The sequence below is a fragment of the Anthonomus grandis genome, chromosome 9, assembly GCF_022605725.1.
Source record: "Anthonomus grandis grandis chromosome 9, icAntGran1.3, whole genome shotgun sequence".
Taxonomy (NCBI): Eukaryota; Metazoa; Arthropoda; class Insecta; order Coleoptera; family Curculionidae; genus Anthonomus; species Anthonomus grandis.
In genome coordinates, this window is record NC_065554.1 from 28,789,863 (window position 1) to 28,814,226 (window position 24,364).

Genomic DNA, 24,364 nt, shown 5'->3' on the forward strand with positions numbered 1-24,364 from the left:
AAAAGATCTGTGATATTTCTTCTGTATTCAAGAGTTAAAAATTTTAATTTGGCTCGTATAATGGTATAATTATGGTTGTATATTGGCATATTGGTCTTAAATCCTAGATATTTTAGAAACCTATTTTGTACCCGCTCTAACCATACGGGCATTATGGGCCGGGCAACCATCCATTTGGTACCAGATCATTTGATCTTCCTGAACAACTTCTTCCAAGGCGGGTCCAATTTGATTTTGAAATAAGACTAAATAGGTTTCAGCTGTTACAAAAAAGGGCCCAATGATATGGTGTCCGATAATTCCCACGAATACATTTGTTTTTTGGGGATATTGTGTAATGTTGAGTATAAACAAAGCGATGTTCATTTTCTTGGCTCCAATACCTGCAATTCTGAACATTTGCTTCATTGTTGAGGGTAAATGTACATTCATCGGTAAAACAAATATTTCTTAAAAAATTCCTATCATTATTTGCTCTTTCCAGCATTTCAAAACAAAATGCCATTCTTCGCTCTTCATCTCCTGCCTGCAGCTCTTGATGTTTTTCGAATTTATATGAATAATATTTGTGTTTTTTTATAAAGTGTCCAATACCGTTGTATGATGTTTATTTACCTCTTGCCCGAGAACCCTCGTACTAACCATCTTGTTTTCCTACACACTCAGTAGAATATTAAGATCTCTCTTCTCTCTTTCTTCGGCTCTATTTTCGATATCCTGAGTTGAACATTTACAATTATTTATTACGGTACCTTTGGACTCGAACTTATTGACAATACGTTTAATAGTTGAAATGAATGGAATGGGCTTGGTGGGGAAATAAACTGAAAACATTTCAGATACTGCTCTAAAACTGTTTCCCGCATAACGCTACTTAATTATGGCTGTTTTTTCGTCGATTGAATAATTCATACTTGTTTTCAAATATCGACTGTCACTGATTTTTTGACACTTTTCCTCACGTCAGTGACAATATTCATTTTACTGGTGCCCGTTTGGTTTTACCTGAACCGAAAATTTGCTAATTTTGCAATTACAATTAATTGAATAATTCAGATTCGCTTATTAAAATTTTTTAAAACTTTGCACAAGGGTTTGCCAGATTGGTCTCTTCAAAAAGTTATCTTACATTTTTTCTATAAATTGTACAGGGAAGCCAATAATTGACCCCTTTAAAATTTACATGGGTTTTCCTATTTTCCGCTCGGCGACGCACCATCCGGTATACAATCTTATCTGTAGTTACCACAACCTGGACTATTCTTATTTTTCAATTTCAACTGGAGTCAGTAATGTTAAAAAAAAATTGTTGTTAAATGGAATGTTGCAAGAAAGGGTTTGTTCTTGATTATTTAATGAATTTGATGCTACTTTATGTACTTATCCGTTGAAATTAGTACTAATATCAATGCACGAGTACCTATTTGCATCAATTTGTTACCTGTTTGTACCTATTTGGTCATGAACATATTTGGGATTGTAGGATATAAAACTAGGTATATAGGTTATTATTGTAAATGAAACAAAGATAATAATTACAAAGACTGGTTAAAGTTTAAAAAAAAAAAGTGGGTACATTATAAATGGACGGAGAGGCTGACCATTTTATTGATATAGTATTGATATAGATATGTATAATAAATACGCATCCTTATGTATAAACTTAAAAAATAGTCAATGGAAAATTCATTACAGGGATGCTTAAAGGTAATGTTAGAAAATAGTTTTTTAAGATTATAGCCAATTGCTTCTTGCGCTGATAATTTATTAAATTCAGCGACAAAAATACTTTATAATTTTATTATGTACTCAACAATGTCTTTTGGAGGTATGGTTGGACTACCAAATAAGGTATTATTTTCATATGCTTTTAATTTACAATAAAATAACTCTTCATTAAACAGGGCATTTGACTCGATTTTTGAAATTATTGCATATATCACAAGAGTGACGTGAGAGATATTTTTTAAATAAATATCCAGCTACATATACTAAAGCATTTCCTTTTGCGCTTTTTAAATTTACATAATCGTTGGTAAAAACTCGAAGAGGAATATATTTAGTGGGAGAATAATTGCATATATTATAGCAACTCTTAATAAAATCAGGATTTAAATTTAATAGGGCTTTAGCGCCATCATCTATTATACAATTAGCTGTTTCGACATTATCTAAATATCCTAACGCAAAAACCTTTTTAAAGAATCAACAGAATTGAGTAGGAGTAGGATTCTTTGAATTTCCACAACAATTTCTAATTTCACCAAAGAAGTGCTCGAGGCAATCTTGATTGAGATTACGTGTAAATAAATATCTATAACCTTTTTTTTTGTAACATTTCCCAAAGAATTAAAATTGATCTTATTGTAAGCCGCCACCCAGAAATAAATTTTGTCCAATTTGTCATATTTTTTTTCATTCAAAACCTCTTACTTTTAAGTTTTTAAAAAGTTCCATATCTTGCAATAACGTTTTTTGTTTTTCAGTTCCCATGAACGCTTGAAAATCTTGTAAGTTGTTGGAGTTTAATAAATCAAATAGATAATTCATTTTAAATATAAAATTGGCTGTTATAGTTGCTTCTTTTGGCAAGGCGTTAAATTCAATATAAGTATGTATAGATACCGCTACAGAGCGGCTAAATACTTACGAAGCTAACTTTACTTTCATTTTTTGAAATTTATTAGGATAAATGTGGTCGTTTGTTAATTTATGGGCCATTTTGAACTGCTTCTTTTTGTCAATATTATCAAAGATAATACTACTACGAAAAGATAGTTCATTTAAATGAGGCATTGTGAATCGGTCCGCAGATATCAATGCTCGCTTAACTGCGAATGTAATAAGACGGTAACCCTCGCAGAATCCGCCGCGAGAGCGAAACGAGCCACTTAGCTGTGCGCAACGTTGCCAATACTTACAAATAGGTAACTTACGAAATAATTAATTTTAGGTTTAAAATGTAATCAAACAAAATAGTAACACTCGGATTTTTACTTATGAGGTAGGATTGATAGAAAGATTTTACAAAAAAAAAATAGTATAAACATACATAAATTTTAATATTTTGTATATAAAAATTGTTGTTAAATGTTAATATAAATGTATAGGCTTAGTAGTTACCTATAAATATTTAACAAAAAAAGTGTCATATATTATTTTCTAATGGAGGTATGAATTTTATAATTTTTATTAAGTAAAACTAACGGCTAAATTTATAGGCAGGTAAGTTATTTTATCTGATTAAATGAAATATTGTTGATACGAATGTAATATATACCCTTTTAATGATGAATACTCCTGTGCAAAACCTACTTGAATTTTTATTTAACAACTTAACTGCACTTTTATAGGACACTAGTTTAACCATAAAAAATAAACATGTTACAAGTTAATACAAGTTATAAGTTAATACAAAAAAGTAAATATTTGTACAAAAAAAAAAAGATGATTAAAAAAAAAGATTACTAACTTAATAATAAAATTAAAAACTAATAATAATGCTAATAAAACGTTTCTAGAGTTTTTATGTTTCTATGCTTTTAGAAAGATATTAAATGGTTTTATGAAAATACTCAAAACTAGATGCCTCGGTGGACATTTCTAAAAAGTCTAAGAAAATACGAATTACTAGCCCAAAAGGTGTCTGGACGTCGCCGTCGGGACCTCTTCTAAAGTTATTAATTTTTAACGACAAAAAAAAATTACAAAAACTATTTGCAAAACTGTATTGATATCTAAGATTTTAGTCACATGATACTTATTTATTCTCTAAGTTTTTAAGTTTTTGAGTGTGTGTTTTTTGTGGACATTTGTACCACTTGCAAAATTTAAAAATGTTTGTGATAACTAAATGTTCAATTAGAAATGTCTTGTGTTTATAACATGGATCATCTTTATTGCCCAACCAGTTATTGTTTAAAATCAGTAGTTTCTCTTTAATTTTTTGACATACGAATTCTGCGGATTTAAAAGTTTCGAAATGTTGCTTAAATGCTAAAAATGAGCTTTGAACTAATTTAGTAATTTCATCAGAGGGCACTATCAAAGATATTGCATTTTTCCCGCCAACATTTTTATTCAATAAAAAAAGTTGTCTGGAATCCGACAATTCTGAAACAAACTCAGTGGACTTTTGAAAGGCTGTCAAGCACTTTTTACAATTAAACTTATCACCAACTCTCTTAACAAGATACCCGGCATAATAAGTAATGGCACACTCTTCCAATGAACCCATTGGATTAACTTCATCGCTAAATAAACTCTGTGATCTTGAAGAAGGCAGTGGGGATTCGGCAATGTCAGAATTATTATGATCTGTATTAATACTATTTGAATGGTCCAAATTTGAGTCTGATAAGTTAGTATCTTCACATTGCGTATTAGATGAAGGCAACAGTAATAATTGTTGGTCTAAATCTTCTTCACAATTTGAAGACTCTGACGGTTTGATTAAATCGGTAATGGTTTGAATACGAAATGAAAGCCTAAAAGATTTAGCAGATGGATTTGAATTCCAACCCCCCCGCTGCCTGACTACCGAAAAAAAGTTTTCTAGAAAATCTTGGTTAAGTCTGTTTGTTAAAATAAATGTATTGTTATGTTTTTTTTCTTCTTCAAATAAGTTTAAAATGCCATTTATGGTTTGAATAAGTCCATTGAAACAGAGGGGTCTAGATTCTTTAAATTTAAAAGTTTGTGTTTTTACATCGAATTTTTTTGTTAATTTTTTTAGTACCGTAAATATATCCTTTGCTTTATTCAGAATCTCGATTATATGAATATTTTTATTACAAAGACCACAATTAAAAGGGTTTTTGTCATATAGTCTTTTAGAGTTTAATGCATCGAATAAATTATTTAAAGTCAAAATAAAATCTGCAGTGTCGGATCCCTCTTTGCAATTATTAATTTGTTTATTTTCAACGCATGTTTTAATAGCAGCTGCCATCGTTTTAGAAAATAATTGGAGTGCCAATTTGCATGACATTTTTTCGAAAGAGTTGGGATTAATGTGTTTTTCGGTTATCTTTGTAAGAGCCCTAGCAGAACCTGAAGATTTATCGATTTCAAATGTCCTTTTAACAACATCAAAGTTAATTATTTTGTCGTCTTGTTTAAATACGCCTGTCAAAAAATTATTTCTTATACTTTTAAATAAATGTGGAGTGTCGAAAAATCCAAAAATTTGGGTATTGTTAAGTTTAAAATATAGTATCTCATTTGTGATTCCCAGAAGTTTATATGCGCCACGGTTGTTACTTCCCTGGTCACAAACTAAGGCCCTAGGTACAAAACCAATATCAATTAAGTTTTCCAAATTGCTGATAATAAGTTTTTTAAGCTGTTGCTGGCTAATAGAACCATGTGAAAAATAATAGGAAACTGGAATCTTCCAGTTTTTAAATAAACCCCGGATAGAAAAAACAACTGCATGAGTGGATGTTCTTGCAGTTCTGCCTAAAGGACCCAAGTCCACAAAGCCTTCTATTAAATCCAGTTTCTTATTATATTCCACTAGTTCTTTTATACTTATTTCATCGAATGCCAAAATGCATTTTTTTTTCATTATCAGTCATTGTCTGACATTTAACTTTTAAATGGTTTTTTATGCCTTCATCCAGACCCGTTTTAAACAAATTTCTACCTATCCATCTTCGAATGGTGGCAACCGAGGGCAATATAACGCCTTTTTTGCGTAAAAATAGATAGGCTGTTGGAGATTTATAATAAAAGGATATAGCTAATTGCTTTTCTTTAAGGTTCCAAGTATTTTTAAGTCCTCTTTTTAATTGCATTAGAACAAATGTTCTGGCAAAATTTGACAAAAACGTCAATAAAGGCATTATTCGGAGCATTACGTTGTTATTATTTTTAATTTTTTGTTTTAAATTCATAATTTTTTTTTATACCTAACAAGCTTTGAATTTTGCATGCAAATACGCTTTTTTAATTTAGCTTTTCGTGGAGTCATTTGTCCAAATGGAAGGTCCATGATTTCTTCGAGTAATTGTGAATTTTGATGTTCCAGCTCCTCATTAAAGGCGCGCTTTTTCGAAGCTATCGGACTTTCAAAAGGAATGGTGCGCTTTTTCATAGAATAGGTCTTGGAGGGAGTTTGAACCTTTAAATTGCTTTGATCTTCATTTTGGTCAAAATACTTTTTGGGAACAGCGTTCAATTTCAAACAGTGCTTTTTCTCAGTTCTGTAATCATCGTCGGAAAAATGTTTCTCACATAAAAGTTTTGTCTTCAGGACATCTGGAGTTAAGCCCAAAAGTTTGGAGTTTCCTAAGGAATAAAACAATATTGCTTATGCTTGATAGAATACTAAATTATAAAATAACCGTCTTCAAATATGTCAAAAAAATTGGGGGGGGGGGGGTCCTATTTAAAATAATAAAGTTAGGGCCATTTCCGGTTAAACCGGAAGTGACAGAAAACAACTGAATACTTCAGCCAATCCCAATTTGGCCGCTACTCCCACTTATCAAATTTAATTTTTTTACTTAAAAATTAAAAAAGTTATAGGGGTAAACCACTTTCCTAAGACACCCGGTATACTTATGTACATACATATTCTAGGATGCCTTAATTCCTACATTTAAAGCGTTGACTTTTAAAGATAATTTTATTTTTGTAGGTACCTAGGTTTTCTAGATAAAAATTATAGGTATGTGTATATAAATCTGGTTTTGTTTCTCTTATAAATATGTATTTATATTTATCAATTTAAAAAAAGTTAAAATCTACCTATGTGGTAAAAATGTTTGTTTTTTTTACTTACCAGAGTTGATAATCCAACGTTCACATAATTCAGAGTTTTTATAGGGAAATGTAAATAACTTTACTTTATCTCGTCTCCTATTTGCTCTACAATTAAAGTATTGGCATACCTTGCCTGACATCGTATACTTGCTTACTTTAAAACACTATGGAATACCAATTTTTAAAAAATAAACCCAAAAAGCAGTAACCCCATAAAACCAAAGCAAGAAAAACAATAAAATTCTATTCATCGAAGTAGTTATGGTACACGCATAGTAGGGCACCGATATGCGATGATAGGGCGACGGCGACGCACGGGCAAGAATTACATTCGACGAACATGTGTCGCGGCAACGCTGTTTAACGCTCTCTCGATGGACATCGGCTCGCGGGAGCCAAAGTCCATCGAGGGTATCAAAATTTTAACATTGTATGGTTTATTTTCCCGTAGTAGTATTATCTTTGATATTATACATCATTTCTAAATGTTTTTTATTTGTTTCTTCTTCATTTAAACTAAGAATGTGTTGAAAAAAATTATTTCTTGTGGACTTGAGTAAGTGGGGAACATGAAATAAACTAGTTTTAAATTTGCATCGTCAACAAAGAATGTGGGATTATCTATTGTCACTTTTAAAGAATTTTTAGCTAATTTTTGAAAATTAGTACCCTGATCTGATACAACCCCAAAAATATTTAAACCGGTTTTGCGTATCCTTCGGACAGTTTCAAATAAAATATCTTTTAAATGATTAACAGGTGCAGATGTATTATAAAAAAATAGGCAATGGGTTGTTTCCAATTGTTAGCGATTCCCTTTGCCATTATCGTTAATGCACTTCCTGCAACTTTATATGACCCTGAACCAAACCCTACAATTTTGTCTTTAGAAATATCATAAAAAGGGTGAGATTTTAAAGATATTTCGTCCATGCATACAATACAGTCTCTTCCTTTATCCTGCAACAATTTTACTCTACATTCAAATACTTTAAAAACAAACTCGCTAAAACCTGGATTAATTACCCATTGTTGCGTAAAACGGTTTAATGTAGATTTTGAGAGGATAAACTGTGGAAATTTTTTTGTAGGCTTTCGGACCCAGAAAAAACACACTTAGAGCAAACTGTTTAAATTCGTTGGTATACCTGCGTCCTTTTGAGTCCTTATTCAGCAATAATATTTGAGTTTTTAACAGATTGCATGGTTCTTCAGAAAAATTTGATTCCAAAAATTTCAGAACGTCATCCATGGTAATTTCTGTTAAAAGGCTTCTTTTGCAAGTGTGGGTAGTAATAGTTTTTTCTGGTGTTTTTACTGTCTCCTTAAGTAAAACATTTCTTGGCGTATCTGCTAAAAGTTTTACTGGCGTTTGGGTTCCTGCAACTAATTTTGCTAATTTAGATTATATATTCAATATTATGCATTCAATTTATATGAAAAACTTAACTAATTTATGCCGTTTATAATCAAATCTACGATGGATTTTTAAGGCGCAATATTTTTATTTTGGTATGTTACAAAAACATAATGACTATTTATACCTATTAGTATATTATAGGTATTTTGATTTAAATAAATATCTTACCTTTTAGTTACGGCTGCTTTGGCTCATTTACTTCGAAGGGTTCTGTCTGAACAATGGCATCAACACTGGCTTTAGGAAAATGTGCATCGTCTACAATATGTCTTATATTATTTTAATTTAAAATTAATAAAAAATAATTTGATTAGGTTTAAATTTATAAAAAAAAAACATACAAATTCTAATACGGTTATAACATTGAGTTGGAGTATTATCCGCGTATCTATGGGATCCTATAAATCCTAGGGCATTTTTCCAAGCTTGACACCTACAATTTTTGTTTCATTTAAAGACTGCATAATATATTATATTTTTTATTATTTTTTTTATACGAGTTATTTTAAATGTTAGTTGGGTGGTTAAATAAATAATTATTATATTTACAGTATTCATTTACTAATATTAATCCCTTGTAAAGGATTAAATAGAAGGTTGAGTTAAAGTAATATAAAGATAATTAAAACTTATTTAATAGAATCTATATTTGGTACATACCTTCCTTTATCTTTAGGGCACCTAAAAAACGATATCTGATCTATCATTCGACTTTCACAACCACCAATGAACAAATATTTCGATTAGACATTTTATTCTCCACACAATCAATAAAATCCACAACAATTTCTTTTAACTCCACCCTATACACCGAAACGTGAGTAAAACTGAAATGAGCTTGACGCGCTCGGTATACATCGATAAATAAATGTGCACCAGAGCTGGTGCACCGGGCAAACGGGGAACTGCGGGGTGGATTTTGACGGCCGACCGGAGTGACCCAACTTGTATTCTATTCTGTAAACTTTGACAGTACCCTTACAAGCAAATCCTATCTTCTGTGCAATAATCGAATAATTTCCTAACTATCACATTTTTCTTCTAATTTGTTTCGAAACCTGTATGTTGTAAAAATGTCTCAAAGTCATCAAACACAACTAACCATCCTATTACTGACACGATCAAATCACATAAACTAACATAATTTATTTTTGAAAACAATCTTAACATTTAGGTTTGGAATTGACCACCCCAGTACTGGAGCAACAAGGCCCGTTTGGCCAAACCAAGAACCACAATCCGCATTTGTTGACGATGAGCATGTCGTGGCTGCTAGCGGGAGCTTTACCCGCTTTATACTCTAGACCCCAAAAAGCGAATTCTCCAAGCAGTAGCGGTACAGGTAAACTGTTTTTTTCCTCTTGTATATTTATGCACTTATCAGGTTATTTTTTAATGTACAGGATGGCGATTATTTGATTAGATTTAGTAGATTAAAGGTCGTTTTTCATCTATTTCTTATAATTAGCAACATCCTTATTTTTAGTCAGAAAAAATTGACCTGTATTTACACAAGAGTACTTAATCCTTGATCTTGATGTTTTGATGAACGCACCATGTAAGCCGCCAAGTGTAATTGAAATCATTTCTATTCACAGTTCTATAACTGATAACCGAAAAATGTTAAAACTATAAAATTGATTCCCATATAATCTGATCAATAATCGCACAGCCTTCTTAACTTTACAAGCCGTGAAGTTAAAAAGGCAACACTGTAATGTGTCAATTAAGTGGTGCTAATTCTGTGGATGACTAATTTAATTTCTTCTAATAATTATAATAGTTATATTTATGTTTTTAGGATTAAAATAAACCAAAAATTATAAATAATAATACTTTTTATTTATTTTCCGTATTATAGAATGAGATAACATACAACCAGGATTTATTAAACATAACAAATTAGCTCATACAAACTTTAACAAATTTATATAAATTTTCATTTTGTCAGAACTATGGGTGTCTGTAGAGGAAAAAACTTATAAAAAAAGGTTTATTTACCCTTATCCAATCAATATAAATACAATATTAATAGGTAGGTATTCCTAAAATTACTTTTGTTAACGTAAAGTAGTAATTTTTCTTTTTTTACTTGTATCAAATTTCGCTTTATGACATTCATTATTTTTTAGCTTAGTATAGTTATTCAACAAAATATTACTGATTATTAAAGATGAAAATAGATATATCTTTCTACTAGCTGTCCCACATTTACATATTTGCATAAGGTCTACTTTAAAATTGTCATATTCTAATGAGGCTAAAGCTAAGTTTGATAGTATTTTTTGATGGTTTTTTGCTTTCAAAAACTGAACCTCTAGATTTCTGTTATTCTTAATGTATTCAAACAAAGCACAAATGTGAAAGTAAATAAATTTAGTTTCGTCAGTCGCAACACAGAGACCACCTCTTTGTAAAGAAGTAAAATAAATGTCTTCAGTTTGTTTACCTATTTCTAATACAACCAAATTTTGACAATCAACACACTTGATATTTTTTAACACTGATCGGGCTACATATCCACAAATGTATTCTCTCACTGAATCATCAAAAGTTGAATACATTTTTAAGTAATCGGTTTTTAAAATCCACATGAAGTCATTAATTTCATCTAATATTTGAAAATTATTGTCATCATCACTCATTTCTTTTAGATCACATTTTAGATTATTTAAATTACAATTATTTTCATCGCAGGTTTTAAACAAATTTTGAAGTCTTACTTTCTTTTCTGATTCTAAAATTTGACAATAGGATACATTATAATTACAACCAGATAAATTTCAGTACCTACCAAATCTTTTTTCCAGATTGTCAGTTTGAAATTTTCCAGGCAATATATACTTTAATTCAAATTTACTAAAAGAATATTTGACAACATAATAAGATTTTATGTACTTTGCTTTAGGGCATTATATGTGTCATTAGTAAGACTTACGTTACTTTTATCATTATGCCATGCTTCAAGCCAAAGAATAAATTTTTCTAAAAAAATAACTTTAAAATCATTTTGAGAAAAAATGGGAGTGCAAAAATCATTTCGTTTTATGACCCCTTTATTGCTATTCTTTACATTTACAATGTTCCACCAATTTTTTATTATTTGAAGGAAACCTGCAGTCTCAATACATGATACATCTGTTTTCAAGGCAGCAATGGTAGAATCATGAAATATATTTTCTGCCAATAAAACATTTTGCCTTTCTATGTTATTTGGATACAATGTTTTGTCACTTAACCGATAGGCTTTTTTAGTTACCTGGCTCAACTCTGAATTATAAAACACTCTAATTTCCTGAAAGGAAGCATTTTTTTTTATTTCATGGTTCTCAAAATCTGGATAGATAAATGTTGATTCAACCAATTATAATAAATGTTCTTAAAAATATGAACAAAATCATATGAAAAAAATATTTTTTCATTTTCAATTTGGGGGTTGTCAATAAAGATTTTTTTCAAACATTTTTTGATTTACTGTTTAAAAAACATTTTTTGGACATGCCTAACAACTTCAAGTGTACTTTCAAGTAGTTGTTCACCTGTCATATTACTCACAGGAATTAATCGCACAACTTCTTTCATGTTAGCAAAAGGAGAGGAAATCATAAATGTCTGAATTGTTTTAGCAACCTGACTAGCATTATTTTCAGCATAACCAATTATTCTCTTTGATTTGTATGTGAAACCACTTTTGAGATATATTTCATCAATAAGAATGCAAACAATTTTTTCTCGTTCATTTAGATTGGAAAAAATATGTGTAAGATAAAGGTTTTTTTTAATGTCATTTTCTGGAGTTACATTTAGATCGGCTGTTACTTGCTGAAGATGTCGTGCTGAAGGCAAAATGAGAAATTCATGAAGTTTTTCATATGTCGAGGAAGACTGACAAAAAACTAGAAGAGAAAACAGCATAGTAGACATATTATATCTTTTTCTTTTGGTATCAATCAATAAAAGCTGGTTTGAAATTAATTCTAATGTAGTTTTATAAATACAATTTTCATCCAGTTGTTTTAATAGACACTGGATATTTTTGTGAGCCTTTTCTATAAAATACTTATTGTTTGTTAACATGTTCAAGGTATAACCGTAACGAGCTAACAAATTTTCAATTTGAGACCACCTAGACAGTTTACCACTTCCTGGTAAAATCCAATTTAAATCGTGATAGGATATTTCAGAGTTTTTAACAAAAACACTTACCACTAAACCTTGATCAATACTTATACTACAGGTAATTTGAATATTTTCTTCAGGAATATAGCACTGAGTGTCAATGTTTAATAAATAGAAATAAACCTTATTTGGCAATATCTTAAGGCTCCACTTTTAAGCACAAGTTTTGAGTCAATACATCTTACAAAATCATCAAAATTTAAAATAAGATCACTCTGCAGGAACTCTTCCACTTCCATGTTTTGATTATTAATTAAATTGGCTCTTCTTTCATCAGGATTTTTTCGTGGGATGGCAGCAAGCTTACTGAAGTATTTAGGCAGCGTCTTAAATAAATGTGGAACAGCATTCTCCTTTAATCTTGGTCTTTTTAACTTAAATTCTTGAACTATGCCCTCTTTATCTTTATAGCTTTCAAACCTCTGAATTTCATTTTGGTCAAAATGCTTTTCACAGACTACTGTGTTTTTGGTTAATATAAAGTTTTCCCTATGTATTGCTTGTATCCATAATTTTCGGATAGCCCTATCTTTGGGAAATGAGAATGTCGTTGCTACTTTTTCGTTTTTTAGTGTGCTTCTATATTTAGATTTACATCGGGAGATGCAGCAAGTTCTAGGCATCTAAAACAAAATTTGGACATTATTTTATCGAACAATAAACAATAATTATGTACTTATACAAACATTTGACAATTACTAGCCCGACCACTTACCTTGATTGATATTTTAATTAAAAGTAACAATTTTAAACCTTTATAAATAATTATGAAGCATCAGCTTTATTTTTATTTGGAAACTAAACAACATCTAACATAACCTCAAAAAGAAAAGCACCATACGCGACGTTGCAATTATTTCTTACTTCATGGCTTGTAAAGTTAAGAAGGCTGTGATAATCGCCATTCAATCAAATGCATGTGTGTGTGCACAATGTTGTTCTTTACGTCGGCTTTTGCTTATCTGATCAAATTTTCTCAAAATGCAGATAGAAAGTTTTCTATAGGACTGGCGAGCATGACGTTCCTATCGAAAATCGCGTGTTCGATCCCGTCCCACTGGACCCTGTTGTACGATTCGGACGAGCAGGGGCTCGGTGCCAACCGGTTTTTGCACCACGTCCTCGGCTACAAAGGACCGACCATCGTGATATTCCGCGTGGAAAACAACCAGAAGTTTTGCGTGTGTTCGCCCTGCGAGTGGAAGGAGTCGCATCATTATTGGGGCGGCGAGGGGGCGGCCGTTTTTCAGTTACTACCCAAGTAAGTCTCAGTAGAAAGGCAGTAAGGAATTATTGTACAGTTGGAAGATTTTTCTCTTTATTTTATAGTAATATAAGGGTTAGCCCAGGCAGTAGTTTATAGGAAAACTTATAGATAGTTTTGCTCGGTTGACTTTCAACCTCTTAAATTTACAATTTTCATAATAAAAAGGTGCGTTTTAAGCTTTACCTGAGTGAGTCATGAGGGTAATGGCAGACATACATAAAGAGCAAAGTTCGATTTCTTATAGGTTATACCCTTCGAACATTTAATACACTAGATAGGGGATATTTTGTTGATAAACATGCTTAGTATTCCATGTTGCCAGTGCTTAGTCAATTTTAACAAAAAAGAATAAAGTGATATAATAATTAGCAGAAACTGAATTACATTCTTTATTATAAAGCCAAAGAACGAGTGAAATTCGTTTAATAACCAATATTATTTGCACTTATGACTAATCATAATTAATATTTTAAATTTGGATTCTTTAAATCGCTAAATTTCCACACAGAAAGGCAACGCTGTAAATTTCGCCCAGAAATATTCTCGCGATAAAGGAATTTGGCAACTGCGCTCGTTGTTTTCTTTTGCGGTGCGCCATTCGTACAGTACTAGTATTAAAATTATTATTATTTATATTTAATTACTATTAAAACTAAAAACTCCTTTTTTGCTGAAAAATAATACCGAAGTGGGTCACATATTGGGGAAAAAAAAAATTCAAACCTTTTCTTTCACAGGCGAATTAGATGTCAATGGTGTGATCCTTCTAGGTTATAATATTTCAAAAGACCACCGTGTCTATTTGTGAAGTATCTATTGAGTATTCGATACCAAAATTAGGGTTTTTCGCTTCACTTCTTTTAGAAAAATATTAATGCAAATATGTAATTAAGTATATCACTATAACCTATCAATTTTTTTGCTTATACGAACCTAAAATGCCGCAAAAATAATGTGTGCAAAAACGAAGGTAGTGTCCGGTCAATATCCAGCAACATGTTTATAGTCCGCGCCCACCGTTATTTAGTATTTATTTAGAGTTTTAGTAATTATTTATCTAGTATAATTTTTCTCTTATCTAATTATTAACAATGGATAACGAAATCGGTTTATAGTGGTTATAAACCTCGACAAACTAAGGTTTTTATGTGAAAATTAATTAAAAAGTTAACTTCCAACGGATTTGAATAAATTTTTTTCTATAATATATGATAAATATCTATACTCTATTTCAGAAGTGTATAGAGCAATAAACTGGGGAATTCCGTTCTGTTTGGCTACATTTCGTGGTAGTTCATAGGCGCAGGTACTTATAATATTTATGAATTTAATTTTCACGGATTAAATGCCTTTATTTTGAAAGAGATTAAATACTAAATAAATACTTTTAATCCTTTTGTATAGGTACCTATCTTTTAACGCTTTGTAACATGCAAAAATGGGGTCAGGTAATATATACAGACTATAAATACTTTTAAATCATATTTTAAACGTTAGTAGTCAACAGATTTGAGATGGTTGCAAACCTTTACAAACGAAAGATCTTTTATTAAAAATTCTTGAGTTTTGAGATGTTATAAACGGCTAAAACTGCTAAAGGATATTTATTAAACTTTTCCTTATAGCCTTTTCTATTTGTTAGCATCTAACAATTCAATATTTTTTACTTATTAATTATTAATATCTGGACACAAAATTATTAAAATTCCTTGGGAATTTCAGGAGATACGGGCATTATATCGATTAAATAACAGCGGGCCCGGACGCGAATTTACAATTCCTTTACCATTAGTCACCAGGGTGACTGAATTCGGGTAGTTTTTGTTTGCAGAATATTAGTTACATATTCTATTCCACTACGGGTACAGAAATTAATTGTATTGGTGTATGATTTGTAAGCGAAATTTTTGATTACATATTGAGTAAATGTCTACACTGTTTCAGTCATGTATGTAAAACTAATCAAGTACGCACATAAATTAATTTATTGGACTTTTATGTACACAATGTTTGCGTCCGGTTATAAATGTACCCCCCCGTTTAACTTTTTTGTTTGACGTTTTCGGTAAATAGAAATTTAAATTTTATTTGATTTTTGGATTCTCCTTAAAATTTTCAACATTTAGGCAAATACATAACTTATAATAATGTACAGTTAAAAAAACTTTTGATTAAAGTATAATATTTATATTTCAAATCATTATAGAAATGCTTATCAAATGGGGTAATTCAAGAAAATTGTCTCACACTTAAAGACATAAGAACTAATGTTATTAAGAACCTAAGAACTAAAAAATTTCTGTAACATGAGTATTTACTAATATTACTTACTAAATTATTGAATAGAGTTAAGTTAGTGTTTTTTGCACTAGACTCGTTCTTTTCTATGCTTAGACTAATGTTGTGAGGTTTCTTCTTCTTCTTCTTTTTTTCCAGAGTGCCTGGTCTTCCAGACTGTATGCGATTCTGACCTTTTAGTCCCCTTTCCTTTCTTCGAGCTATAGCTGTAGGTTGTACTCGAATTTTTCGGTTCCTGGAAAATCAAGTTGTGTGAGAAAACATAGATACTATTTGTGACGAAGTCTGCATTTTCTCCAATATTGTCACAAATTTTTTTAGCACTGTGATATTCGAAGGACATTGATCTTTTTTTAATATATCCGAAAGTCTTATAAATTCGGCTTGCATTCTATCAATAGTTTCGTTGCATTCTTGATTGAGTGTTTCGGTAATTGGCAAATCAAACGAAATGTTAGTTTCAGAATGATGTAACACGTTTCTGGGTAACACGTTTCATTACTTTCTTCGGGATGGCAGTTATCATAGTTTACATCATCAATATCATCGTAAAAATTGAATGAATACTCCTAAGGCAATTTTAGCAAAATCTTGCCGAACAATTTTAGTCAACAACAACGATTTTTTTAAAGAAAGTCCATATTTTTCTTCTATCGCACATAAATGCTTGCAATATTGTCCTCCTTGGCCAAAATAACAATCACAACACTCAGTTTCAATATTCACTTCGTAAGAGTTACTTTTCGATGTAACACGGTAAGTTAAATTATTGCTCTGTGTTACTTCTTCGATATCTTTTAAGCGTCGAAAAAACTTATTATAAGCTAGAGTTAAATGTCGTCCTCAAATTTTAGAAGTCTATTTTTGTGATAGTTCTCAAAAATTCCTGTGATAAAATCAATAAGTGCACACATGTTAAATACTTTAAATCTTTGCAATATAATGTCCTTGAAAATGCTGATGGAAGCTTCACAATAATTATTTGTATTATTGCCCCTATGCGAAACGTCACTACGAAACGGTAAACACCATTCTTCTCGACGGCCCCAAATGAGTTCTAAATGAGCTTTGGCATTATTGTACTTGTTTAGAGTTTGGTTATTTAATAACTGAAACGAGCCTTTGGAAATATTATTTTCAATGCATTTCGTTCTGCGGAGTCATCGTCGGTCATAATAATTTGTGGCTCAAATAGTTTATCACATGTGGCTTCTAAGTATTGCTTTGCAATTTTTAGACCATGTAAATAATCATTTTCTAATTTATTTTTATGAAGAATAACAGCTATAATATTGGCAATGCTCCTATTTTTGTTGCTGCAAAAATAAAAGTTACAGAGGTGCTACTTTGATCGCAAGAACCATGTGTGTCAATGAAGACCATCTCATCTGCATGGCCCGCTTTAAAAGCTCTTTTCATAACTGGCATTATCAGAACAACAAGAAATGGATTCTCGTTAACACATAACTGGATATCCTGTTTTTGTAACTCTTCAACTTTATTCTTAATTCTTTCAGTAACACTTTCATCACCCCTTCCTCCGAATTTTTCAGACCTCTATTGTTGATTAAAGTAGGTTGCTTGTTTGTCAGTTGGGTTAACTTGTGCATTCGCTAGAAGCACATGAATATCACCATCACAATTTTCAGATAAAGATAATTCATGATAAGTTTTAGCTGCAGAAGCTGTCAGTCCAGACTCAAAATAAGCACGAAAAGTTGCTTTTGTATCTTCATCACATCGCAATAAACTAAATGCTTGAGCACCCTGAATTCGATGAGAATGTTGTAGATGTAGAATGTAGATCTTCTTAAAATAACTTCGGTCGTTTTTAGAAATTACATATTTATTCTTGCCGAGCACCCATAATTTCTTGTACTTCCTTTTTCCTTAATTACACGTTTATTCTTTTTGGCTAGATGGCACTCATATAGTTTGCAAAATTCATAACGAACACAGTTATTAAACACTTTGCTTACTATCCAATTAGTGTTTGTGTTACGAGAAAAGTCTTTAATGAAGTTATCACATTTTTCCTGATAATTTGTCCCTTTTGTTAACCTGCGCTGGAATTTAGTCAAAAATTGATCTTGATTTTTCTCTTCTAATTCAAGATAGTGAATTTCACTATCCACAATACCACTCAATATTGTTTTAATCATTTTGAAGCACTACAAATATGTTACATTAAGGTAACTACACTGTCATAACCTAACTTAACGACACGACGCCGACGTGGCATGACAACGAATACAACCAACGGAGTGACTAACTGACTGACTGATATAAACCGTTTAACAGCAGATTTTTTTTTTTAATTTAGACGGGTTAGACTTTGTAAAGACAATGGCGCACAAAATAAACTTACAAATTCTATTCTAGTATGGTCAACTTCTGCACCGTAATAGATTAGAAAATGTAACTAATATTCTGCAAACAAAAACTACTCGAATTCAGTCACCTTCGTGACTGTAATGGTAAAGGAATTGTAAATTCGCGGCCCGGACTATAAGTAGGTTGTTTGTAGGAAACTTTTAAAGAGTTTATTTTTAACTTGTTACAAAATACAACACATTAAAAAAATATTCAGTGTATTAAGAAAAATATATATTGTATGAAAAATTGGAAAGTCGATTTGACATCATTGTCTGAGAGATGGTGAACTCAAACAACCTCGCTTATGGTTTGCAGCTATGCTTATTCTAGGCATTCAATGTTCTAAGGTTATACCTAGTTCTCCATTGACTATGTTGTAGTCCCTGACCTTTATTGTTTTTAGCTCTGGTCGTTCTTAGAACAGTAAAGAACTACAAAGGCCTAAAACTCAGAGGTTTCTCATCACTATGCTTCAGGTTTTCCAGTTATTTTCATGAATTTCCCATTTATGCTGTTGCAATATTTACATATCCTTTTATGCAAGGTTTAAGGTTTACCTACCTTGCAAAGCCCTGTTAAATGAAGGGACATGCCTTGTTTTGCAATATATAATATAAATCATGGTTTGGTTTTCCTGTATTCATGTGACCTAGATTTGTCCCCCCGTTTTCACCTAGAAATACCTGGTTTGAAAGCTGAAACTAAATTTGTTTACCATATAAGATCATAGCCTATAAATCCGTACCGTTTTCATGACGGAAAACTCTATTTCTATTAAGTTTTCCCAGATACATTTTTCCAAATAACTGCCTGTGCTAAATCATAGAATGTTAGATTTTAAAGAAACATTTATTCGTTTATTTTAAGCAATCAAATCTGTTATTGCATTTTTATTAATAAAGATTAATAGCAATAAGATTTCATAAAAAGTAGACAGTTAGGCAGGTAGGAGAGAGAGGCTAGAGGGGACTCTTCCTTTAATTACTTAGAGTGGCGCCCGAGGCATTTTTGTCAACTTTTCTCCTATAACTGTACCAAGAAATAGCGACCCTGCGACGTCAAAAGTTAGAAGGTGGACTTACGTTAAGTGCGTAACGAACCCCGCTACATTATGTCTCTAAAAAATATATATGAGAATAATATAAAAACTTATTGTAATCTAGCATAATGTTTATCTATTACGTCAATTTTAAACGATTTAATACAAAAAAGTTCATATACAGATTCCAACTGTTAGAAAAAGGCTCGAAACTGCTCTACTTAAACACGATGATCAGGGGTTATCCGCAAGGACTTAGGGCGGGTTCGGATCCCAGGGATCCCATTATCACCGTCGACGGCGGTTTCGAGAAAATGGAATGGAAGAAAATTCCGTATTACATCGAGACGATCGAGGTGTGGGGCTGCGGGGATCAGGTGCAACGCGAGAGACAGTTGGAGGTGAAAAAGTGGGAGGTGAAGGAGGCGGAGAAGCAGAGAACTTTGAAGTTGAGCGCGGCCGATTGGCTCGACCATCCTGATAGGTACGGAAATTTTTTATTTATTTTATTGGAGCCCTCAAGAGGCTCATCATTCGGATATTACGATAATTTCTTCTAATATCTCTATGATTCTGTCGGTCCTTAGCCCTAAACCTGATAATAACTTTTTTCATAAACACGTCTCACTTTTTCAAATGTTTTCTTCTTATTATCGGATAATGTTGTATATCAGTTCGAACTCAATAGAGTAAAATGGATTTAGACAGAAACCTTTGATCGGTTTCAAATCAAAAGTTTAATGTTCTTGCACAAATTTCTAATCGTCATCTGATAATCAGACTTGTTTTTCGATTTACTTTAAGAAAAGTGTCAGAAAATTGGTATACCCAAGCAATTAACACAGATCTTCTGAATATGATTATAACCTCTAAATTATTGTTTGTGTTTTGTCATTTTGTATAATTCCTGATATACGTTTTGAAATTTTAATTTAAATCGTTGGAATAGTCTAAAAATACACATTAAGTCAATGAGTGTCTTAGGCTCTCTTGCTTCAGGCTTAGAATAAGGCCCAAAAATGAAAACTATTTAGATGAAACTGTGGCCCAATTTAATAGAATAGGATTTCTCGACCATTTTAGAGTAAGCCCTAAAGTGGCAAACAATTACAGAATTTTAAAGTCTGTTAATAATTACACCTGTTTTAAGGTTGTATTGTAAATTTGTTTATGTTATTTATTTTCCCATTTCCCACTGGCATATAAAAGTGAGGTTATTCTTCTTCTTTTAAGTTGGACTCTACTCAACCCGTATTATTTTGATGTTCGCACAGACAGTTTCAAATTGATCAGAACAAGAAAATCTTAACAAGTTTGTAAACAGTTTTAAGGATGTTAAGATTTTCAGTGAGAATAAACCTAAATACTTCAGCACTATTAAATTAGAAGCCCGAGTAATAAACAAAGCTTCCTATTTTTCTTGACACTTTGGTGAAAGTGCCATGTCCGTAACCGTGCCAACTTTGTATTTCTATGAATTTTGTATTAATTTTCTTTCGAAATGCTGATACAAGATGCACATTTAATGCCATTAACGTGAATTCCCGTTATTGATAATAAAAATAAATGATTTTTCTTGAAAGTTTTATCAAAAAAGTGTCGACTCATCGACATTCGGCAGGCATTAACGCCCTGTCCTTTAAATGAGAGCATTTGACACTTATGCTGTCATTACTGTCAGCATGTCTCCTTTTAAATAAGTCCTAAATGACTAAAAAAAAGTTTTCTTCGATAATATTAATATTTCTGTAGATAGATAGATATTTTTTAAAAAAATTGTTACTATACTACATTCATCGAGCAGCGGCCAAGCACCCAAACAAGCCCGTTCGCGTGATCAGCGTCGTCAAAATACGTGCTCCACTTGCTATTGGTCAGATGGCCCATGTGACATCCGGGCCTTTTGATGTCGCTTTTTTACAGAGTCGGGTTGCATTTCCCAGTTTATTTTGATATAGCAACGGGTGTTTATTGATTGTTATTGAAGGCGTTTTTAGTTAATTTGTTATTTTGTGATCGTTGTTGTTTTATTATGTTTGATGTCGTTGGTTGTTGAAGAGTGAAAAAAGGACATTTTGATAAAGCAATAAAAGAATTAATTTTGAACACATACAAAATGGAAATATTGGAACATCCTACAATGGCTTTAGGTGATATTGCCAATAATGTCGCAAGTCGGACAGGAGTTGGAAGTAGAAGTGTTCGGCGGATAGTGGCCGAATATAAGAAAACTGGTGGTGTTCGCAAACCGAACGACCACGTTTGATATGTTGCTCGATATATCGAAAAGAACATTATTCGTAGAAAAGTTCTTGAGTTTTTTTTTCATGAATGAACTTCCAACAATAGGAAAAGTGTGTAAAAAAAATACTTTTTTACAAAATATTGAAAGTAAAAATAAAAATAAAAATATTGAAGTGTTGGAGTAGGGAATACTTAACTAAAATTAAAACATTCCGGCAAGAAAGAAAGAAAGTTTGGATGGATAAATCCATTACTTCCTCGCGTCAAGCAGTTCTCAAAGGACTATCTACAGGGTTAAAACATCCCTCAGGTAAAATAATGTAATTGTGATAAATATTTTTTTATTAAAAGACATTAATTAAAACGCCACGTTAGATTTAGATTTCTTTTCGAATAGGGTTATTTACTCTTCGCTATTTGAGTATGCGTAAATTTAAATTTGTACAGAGTACTACAAACAAAACGAAACCTTGGTCTTCTGGAACACTGGGTGGAACTGAAAAAGAATGTTTTTCCGCAGATAAAAAAAAAACAACTTCTCCGAGCACTTATTTTAAAAAAAGGGTTCCAAAAAGCCGACGTTGCGTTTTTGTTATGACACCCTGTATATTTAAAGAAGACTTTTTAGATTTACTTCAATAATAATATATCTGTCGCATCACTTCAAGTGTCAATTTAATATTTTTAGTTACAAAATAGGTTAAATTAATTTCAATTTAATTTATGAAAATATTTCAATACTTTTTTGTTTCATTTTTTTGTTGTTCTTTAATGACACATTTGTTATACTTAGCATATTTTTTATACATAGATACTCAGACTGGTAAATAATTTTTTTTAGGAAAGGGACAAATGCTAATCATCTGTCATATTGGTAGTAAGGACGGGTTTGTTCCTTTGGGCATGGGCATTTCAGTCAAAAAAAAGTGGCGACTATCATGAGAAAATGGATGGTCCTTCCTTTGAAAAATGGTTTGAGGGAATACTTTCCAAGCTTGAAGACAGTGTAGTTATTGTGTTAAATAAATAATGCCTCTTACCATTCACGAAAGATGGAAAAAGTGCCAATGACAGCTTCAAAAAAAGCTGATATTCAGGATTGGCTTCAACAAAAAAACATTGAATATAATGACAATATGATAAAAGCCCAACTTTTAAAACTCGTCAACAGTAATAAGAGTATTGTTGATGAAATGGCCAAGACGCATCACAAGACAGTTCTTCGACTTCCGCCATACCACTGTGAATTAAACCCAATAGAACTTATCTGGGCCAATATTAAGGGATATGTTGCAGAAAAAAATACGACATAAAAGTTTGCAGATGTTCAGATGCTACTTCCGAAAATTGAAAAAAATGTATCGAACACATAAAAAAAGTCGAACAAAATATGTGGCAATTAGATAACATTATGGATGAAGCAGTTGAGAGACTGGTAATACCATTGGGAGATAGCAGTTTCTTATCTAGCGAAAGTGACATGGACTAGTTTTTCATGTGAAAATGGGCAACATAAAATAGTACTCAAGTTATATTACAGTAAAACTTTACGGTGCATAGTTGCCACTTGTGCTTTGCCACAAAGTGCTTTACCTTGCTTATGTGATCGTTAGCTTACTCATGTGATTGTCGCATTCGACGGTTTATGCGTCAATTATCATTTGCGATTGTAAAAAAAGTCTTTCTTTACATATTTATTGCATAAATACCTATTGTAAAAAAATATGTAATTATGCAAAAATTCATATATAAAATTCACCTTTATTTATGATTAAAACTATTATTTTATGATTTTACTCAATACTTCATAAGTGCCACCTTTTTTAGTATATGCTATAACTTCATTACTCTTAGTCAACCAGTCTCCTGAAATTTGTTTTTAGTCATTAAAAACTGCCTAGGTAATTAAAAAAATTATAACATATTTTTCATATCACAAAAATATTCTCTTAACTTAATTCTTAAGATGTGGCTGAATGCTGGCCTTGCAATCGTTTTTCAAGGCTTTAAGGCCAGCAAATTCCTCGAAAAACAAAAAATCTTGAAGTTGAAGAAGTAGTCCGTACTTGTAGTGGAGTTAATATGTCAAAGGGTAACTAAAATAGTTTCGGTCATCCTCCACTAAATTTATTAGAAAAACCATCTATCTTACATGTTTCGGACATATAAGATGTCCATCATCAGGGATATACAAAGAGGGTTTTCATTACAATACATAAAAAGCCAAAGTGCTTCTGGCAAGGTCAAAGGTTAAAATTACTAAAAATAGATAAAAAGAGCATATTAAGATGCATGAGAAAGTGACTAAACAGGGTCTATACAAACATTAAAATCACCTGAAATATGATTTTAATGTTTGTGTAGACCCTGTTTAGTCACTTTCTCAAACATGTAGGATAGATGGTTTTTCTAATAAATTTAAAGGATGACCGAAACTATTATAGTTACCCTTTGAAAAAAAATCTTAATTAAAAAAAAATTATTACTTAATTCTGAATTAAAAAAAAAATATACATTAATTTCAAAATCATATAAAAAATTTAGCTAATTACCAAGTACTAAAATAATTAAATTTGATTTACGGTTTTCATTTTCAATTAAATTAATATTTTAATTTAAATTCAAATATGCCTCCCTGCGGAGTACGGCCCTGGCCACCTGAGGATGTCCCGTTGATCACGCGTTGGCATCGTGCGTGCATTTGTTTATCTCAGTGGCCGCTGCTCAATGAATATACTTTAGTAAAAGTTCACAGCCATTTATCAATACACCT

The 24,364-nt window shown here is 31.5% G+C and overlaps 1 protein-coding gene across 4 annotated transcripts in view; it reads left to right on the top strand.

Moving 5' to 3' along the window:
- The window catches only part of LOC126740391 (uncharacterized), a 35,982-nt gene that overhangs the window by 8,855 nt on the left and 2,763 nt on the right, over positions 1-24,364 (top strand). For 2 of the 4 annotated variants that reach the window (XM_050446381.1, XM_050446383.1), the window contains 3 exons: positions 9,363-9,530; positions 13,355-13,628; positions 19,532-19,831. In XM_050446381.1, the coding sequence (XP_050302338.1) occupies positions 9,363-9,530; positions 13,355-13,628; positions 19,532-19,831 (742 nt within the window). The remainder of the gene's footprint in view (positions 1-9,362; positions 9,531-13,354; positions 13,629-19,531; positions 19,832-24,364) is intronic. The other 2 variants (XM_050446382.1, XM_050446384.1) reach the window with 1 other exon arrangement.